Raw genomic sequence first — 6101 nt, forward strand, 5'->3', positions numbered from 1 at the left:
ATGCATAGAAGGATGCTTGAATTGATAGCATACTTCTCAACACATGCAATTTTGTACATGTCACTCTTCAAACAAGATGAGCTGCAGCAATTTATTGAATTCAAAACACCATTAATCAAACACCACCACTAACAAAAGTGTCTACATGATGTGTCCTTTACTGATTGCTTACAACTAATTTGTATCCTATGTTGATTATATTAGTTATGGAACGTTGTCGAGAAATGGTAATAAGCACTGCATTCAACGTGTCTGTGTAATAATGTCCTACAATTACAGTTCCTCATCAAAATATATAGATGGATGTGAGGAGAGCACAAGCCATGGAGTCAGGTTTTTGAGCTTTCTAGAGCAACCTTGATGTGTTGTAGAGTATTAAAGATAATTTTACTTACTGTATTCATAGACTCCATGGTATTGAAGAGAATATTACTAACAGGGTTCACAGAAACCGTATTGAGCTTTCCTGATGCAGGCACATGGCTCACTACTGTTTGGAATGAAACCGTCAAAAGTGAACTGCCAGATGAGGCTGAGGGCTTTCTTATGACTGTAGTGCTGCCACCAGTGGTACTAACACCATCACCATTCAGCAACAATGCAGTTGGGCGATTCTCCAGTGGGCCATCAGGCAGAATGGCAAAGCCAGAAGGAAGTAGCAGGAAATCTGATGGATCTTCACCCCGTAGCACTCGCGTGATGGTGGAGAAATCCACCGGCATGTACACCAAGAGAGATCCAGATTCATCTGTCCAACTCTCTTGGAGGATAAGAATGTTGCTTTGGCTAGGCCCCTGCATACAAATGAAGGGGCACATGTGGCCACAGCCAAAATGAAAAGTGTACTAGAATATGGGTGGGAAGAGCATACAGTGTAAAACAAAGCCCTCTTACATTTACACGGAGTAGGGAGACATTGTTTCCAGGGTGTTGGCCTTTGGCAATGCGGCTCATCTCCTGCGCACTGCCATTGGCAAGCACGTTGCGCTGGGGAAAAACAACAACCAAATAGCATTAAGTTCAGTGTTACCCATAATGCAGTTCCATAGGATATTCTCAAAACTTAAGAAAATCGCATCCTTAGCTCATGAACCCACCCACCTGAGCTCGATATTCTTCGCTTCTAAGAAAATCAAAAACCAGCTGGTGAGAGAAGGGGAGCCATGTTGATGTGGCTGCACAAAGAATAATGCCATCTCCTGAATTATCACGAGTCATGAAGCGGATATCGTCCAGTCCATTGCCACTGTTGTTTGGGAGGTCAACCCAAGAGCCACTCGAAGTTGCGCTCACATTAGAGCAGTATCGGTTGATCATCTTCTTTGAAAGACGAAGCGTGGAGCGACGTCCTTCCAAAGTTTTAACAACTACACTCATGATAATCACAGGGTTACAGATTACAGCAGCGCAAACAAAATCTCCATCTCTAACTTTGAGCAACCACAACAGGCAGGTGCTAATGCCTGGCTTCTCAAACAAAGCAGTTACATCAATTTGAGATGTTTACCTCCTAGATCTCGTGCTGGTGTGATATTTGTAGCCAGTAGGCTGCTGATATCCTCACAGTAGCGCTGCAAAGCACAAACCCAGCGCTTTGCTCCAAAGGCCGAGCCACTGCTGAGGAAGGGGAGGTAAATGTGATTGGAGGCACGATGGTCAACTTCAACATGTTCCAACCAAGTGACCTGTTGAACATTCACTAGGATCAGGCCATAAGTAGTCTGCCTCACTGGGAGATTTGCAAACACGAAAAATTCAAAAGAAAAGGTACCTGTGAGTGACCATTGGGCATGTCTTGAACAATGCAGCCGGAGGGACGCCGGCGGCATTGGAGTAGGCAAGGGGGAGGGTTATCACGCAAGCAGTCCATGGACACATCTACAATGACCCACAGCTTATTGGCAGCCTGCTTGCAGTAGCGCAGAAAATACATTTCTCGTGTTTGCAGGAGAGGAGAAAGAACTTGGAGTTCTGCGTACATCTGTAGGGCAGATAGAACATGGCCAGATTGTAAATGTGCCATGGCATGTTTTGGGATCCATCACGAGTATATACACAGCTAGACCCTTACCAGCTGCAGAGCACCATCAAGAGTGGCTGATGTGCCTGGAGAAAGAACTTTGATGGTTAGGGCTTTGGCGATGATGCTCGGAAACATTACCGTCCATTTATTCTGGTAGGCAAATGTGACACGACACCTGATTACAACCGTTGTGATCATCATGCTGTAAAACAAAGTCTGAAAAGATGTTTTGTGCAGAGTTAACTGATATTAAGGAAGTTACAAGTCAGGAATGTTAATGAAAACGTCAAGCACCTACTGCATCCATGAGGGCATCCAAGAGCACCAAGCTGTTCATGCTAACAAGGCCTGTCTCTCTGGTGGCCTCAGTAACCAGCCCTGGTGTCCGCATCCCTATCCTGCCTGGGAACCGCTTCATATACACATCACAGTCCATCCTCAATACAGCTTGATCACTTGATAATCTCTTGCTCCACAAGGGCTCCTCCGCTTGAACCATCTGTAGAATTTCCTGCAAAGCACTCTCTGCTAGATCCATCACCGCTGCCTTCTCTGTCCCTAATATGCCTCCAGGCCAGCTCAGTGCAACTTCCAGCAAGGTCGGAACCCCCTGTGATTGCCTTTGCTGCTGCTGTTCTCCTCTTCCATTCACCGCAGGTTCTTGCAAGGTGGGGCGCCTGCCTACTGCCAACTCCAGCGACAGTGCGTCAGGGAAGGCAGCAGCCAAGGGAGGGCCACTCAGAGAAGGAGCAGGCCTTCCAAACGACGCCGCTGTCACATGCTCTAACTGCACGACAACACAGTTGTAGGCGTCTGTGTTTCATAAATGCATACCATTAAAAAAAACATTTACTAGCAAAAGGGTTTATGTTCTCAGAATACTGTAGCCAAACAAGCAAGCCTCACCTCCTCCCTCAATTGTGTGCTCTCTGTGCGCCTCTTATGATCGTCAGTCGCCTCCTGCTGCCCTGAGGCAGACTCACTACAAGAGACCAAATGATGCTTGATGGCTTCCCGAATGGTAACATTCTCTGCCCGCAGCCTGTCAATCTCTGCTCGAAGCTGTGTGTTGTCATATCGCTCCTGTAGGGTCTGATGATAAAGATCATAAATTAACCATTTCCATTACAAATGTAAATTGGTCACTGATGCTTTGCCCATGAGAGACATGCATACCTTCATCTGATTGCGACGATTCTGAAACCAGAACTTCACTTGTCGTAAATTCAAGCCCAGCGCATTACTCAGCTGTTCCCGCTGCTTTTGATCAGGATGAGCACAACGCTTGAAGAATCTACAAAGGGAAAATTCATACCTGTGAGGCTAAAATTAAAAGATCTAGCAGCATTCTGTAAGGTTCAATAAAACTTAGCAGCTTTCTGGTGTGTTTGTTTTCTCCCGAAGAGCAATGCTTACAGTTCCAGCTGGTGTATCTGTTCAGCAGTGTGGCGTTGATAGCGCTTCTTCTTCCAAGCTTCCTCATACTCTTGGTCATCTCCAGAGCCAGTTTCCTCCATGTTCTTTCCAGAACCATTCTCATGCTCATCTTGTGAAGCATGTTCAGACTCTTGGTCCTCTCCAGAACCACCTTCTGAGTTCTTCCCAAAACCATTCTCTAGCTCACCTTTTTGCACCTGTTGTCCGGACCCCTGATCATCTCCAACCAAATTCATCTCGGGTTTATCTATCAACATCTGCTGTCGTTCCAACCCCCGGACATTTCCAGAGCCACCTTCCATGTTCTTCCCCACTTCCAGCGAGGTTGGGCCTCCCTGCATTTGCTGCTGCTGCTCTCTCGTGATTTCTTGCGAGGCAGGATGCCTGCCCACAGCCAACTCCAGCGACAGCGAGTCGGGGACAGAAGCAGCCAGGGGAGGAGCCAAGTGGGGGCCATTGCTGTACATAGATGCAGGCCTTCCAAAGGACTTTGACATCACACGCTCTAGCTGCACAACAATATTCAATTAATGAAAGCGGATACATTTTCTAAGCATTGACTTCTATGAATAAGTTTAGTGTGCCAGTCAAACAAGCAAGCCCAACCTCCTCCCTTAGCCTTGTGCTCTCTGCACGTCTCCTCTGTAACTCATCAATGGCCTGCTGCTGTACCGAGACAGGCTCACTGCACGTAGTGCAGGCCGGCATATGATGTTTAATGGCTTCCCGTATGGTAACGTTCTCTGCCTTCATCCTCTCAATCTCCGCTCGGAGCTGTGCGTTATCAGAACGCTCCTGAAGGGCCTGATGAAGAAACACATGAAACATTATCCAATCCCCTTAAAAAACACACTGGGAATTGAATTCATACATTCCCCACAGAGCTCCTTCCACCATAGACAATGAATGGCATGTGACTCTGCATACCTTCATCTGGATGCGTCGATTCTGAAACCAGAACTTCACTTGCAATTCATTCAAGCCCAGTGCATCACTCAGCTCTTGCCGAAGCTTCTTGTCTGGCAGTGCACAATGCTTGAACACTCTACAAAGGGACAGCAGGACTTATGGGGCTCTATGAAAAACCTACCATCTTTGCTTTGTTTATAAGGCATTCATTTGTTTTTACCATGGAATAGAGAGCAAGGTTGGTTAAACTCACGATTCCAGATGCTGGACTTGTTCAGGAGTGTGGCGATGACGCCGCTGCCGTTTTGAGGCATGCTCGTACTCGAGGTCATCTCCAGAGGCACCTTCCCCCATATTTTTCCTGGAGCTATTATCATGTTCATCTTTGTAGGACTGCTCACATTCTTGGTCATCTCCAGAGCCACCTGTTGCTACTGCAGTGCTCTTCCCGGAGCCACCATTCTCCTGCTCACTTCTCAACACATGGTGCTGTTGTGGTTGTTGAGGAGGATGTGGTTGAAGATGACGTTGTTGTGGTTGTTCTTTAGCCATGATGGCATCCTCAGCAGGCTCATCCTTGAACACCACCTTTAATTCCGAGCCTTGATCGTTTCCAGAACCACTATCCATGCCCTGCTTACTGGCTCATCTAAATCAAGTGTTTAACGAGCATTATGAAAACGTAAGAAAATTCTCGCTTACCTCCCTTCATATCAAACAAACTCAGCAAAAGCTGCGGATGGGCGCTCAGCGGACACGGAGACAGTCACATTAAGATGGGTCTTCCATCTCCACCTTACAGTGTCGTACACATGCGCTGTGTGTGTATGTGTGTGTGTGTGTGTGTGTGTGTGTGTGTGTGTGTGTGAGAGAGAGAGAGAGAGAGAGAGAGAGAGAGACGGTAATAAATGAGGAGGGAGATGCAAATAATATAAATAAATAAGAGAGAGAGAGAGAGAGAGAGAGAGAGAGAACCAACTTGACATCTTTCCCCCTCTCTCTTCCCTCATTTATTCCCCTCTCTCTAGGACCATCATTCCAGTACTAATAAGTAGCTTTGCTATGGTCCTAGACTCCAGTCTTTCATGTTTTGATAAGAATAAGCATTGGTGTCCGGCTTCATCATGCCTTTCGGTATTATGTAAAATATATATCATAAAATACATAGTATAGTTATTTCTTGATATAGCTTAGACTTGCTCAATGACAACCACTACGGGTCCAAAAGCATGTGCGTGTGTACACGCATGCATGTGTGTGCGTGCACATATGCATGTCTCATTGCGCACCCTTGTGTGTGTGGGGGGGGGGGTGTGGGTTTGAGTCTGTGTGTGGGGAGGGGGATCTCCCTAGGTAGCCCCACACTAAAAGAACACTAAAAGAGATAGGTTAACCTAAGAGACGAGAGAAACATCAACCCTTCCACTCATCTTGAATTCCCTACCTAGGAGTTATTCCCACGCTCAATCTAGTTGGCAACAAGTGGAAAGAAGAAAAAATTTGAGTTGAAAAAGACAAAACCTAAAAAGTGGTGTGTAGAATGTGCAACAAAGAGCATAAATTGACACATCAACTTTCCCACCAATTGCAAAGCTTGAAAGGGCTAGGTAGAATCCCACTAGACTTCCACCTTCAGCAATAATGGATTTGTGTGAGAACAACTCCCTAGAAGAATGCGCAAATCAACAATAATGGATTTGTGTGAGAACAACTCCCTAGAAGAATGCGCAAA

The 6101-nt window shown here is 46.1% G+C and overlaps 1 protein-coding gene across 3 annotated transcripts; it reads right to left on the reverse strand.

Annotated features, from left to right (window-relative positions):
* Window positions 1-217: 217 nt before the first annotated feature.
* Window positions 218-5461, reverse strand: LOC147620234 (homeobox-leucine zipper protein HDG2-like). 3 transcript variants are annotated; one of them, XM_086772428.1, is made up of 14 exons: window positions 5072-5279; window positions 4623-5002; window positions 4388-4505; window positions 4067-4264; window positions 3440-3969; window positions 3200-3317; window positions 2930-3115; window positions 2322-2810; window positions 2072-2173; window positions 1772-1981; window positions 1508-1685; window positions 1102-1367; window positions 895-987; window positions 218-794 (listed from the first exon to the last, which is right to left on the reverse strand). In XM_086772428.1, exons 2-14 carry the CDS (start codon window positions 4997-4999, stop codon window positions 330-332), a joined length of 3330 nt encoding a protein of 1109 aa, XP_086628554.1. In that variant the 5' UTR covers window positions 5000-5002; window positions 5072-5279; the 3' UTR covers window positions 218-329. The 3 variants fall into 3 exon arrangements, with proteins under 3 accessions (XP_086628554.1, XP_086628553.1, XP_086628555.1); XM_086772427.1 differs by having other exon boundaries at window positions 4623-5461; XM_086772429.1 differs by lacking the exon at window positions 5072-5279 and having other exon boundaries at window positions 4388-4479; window positions 4623-4923.
* Between the last annotated feature and the right edge of the window lie 640 nt (window positions 5462-6101).

This window comes from Cibotium barometz, chromosome 32 (genome assembly GCF_041138505.1).
Source record: "Cibotium barometz isolate CiBa-2024 chromosome 32, ASM4113850v1, whole genome shotgun sequence".
NCBI lineage: Eukaryota > Viridiplantae > Streptophyta > Polypodiopsida > Cyatheales > Cibotiaceae > Cibotium > Cibotium barometz.

Bases quoted from the DNA above. Each gene is read 5' to 3' on its own strand.
- LOC147620234 (XM_086772427.1), bottom strand. From the start codon at position 4,999: ATGGATAGTGGTTCTGGAAACGATCAAGGCTCGGAATTAAAGGTGGTG. The intron at 2,811-2,929 runs GTGAGGCTTGCT...GTTGTCGTGCAG, and splicing joins GCACACAATTGAGGGAGGAG to TTAGAGCATGTGACAGCGGC. The intron at 1,982-2,071 runs GTAAGGGTCTAG...TCTGCCCTACAG, and splicing joins TTGATGGTGCTCTGCAGCTG to ATGTACGCAGAACTCCAAGT.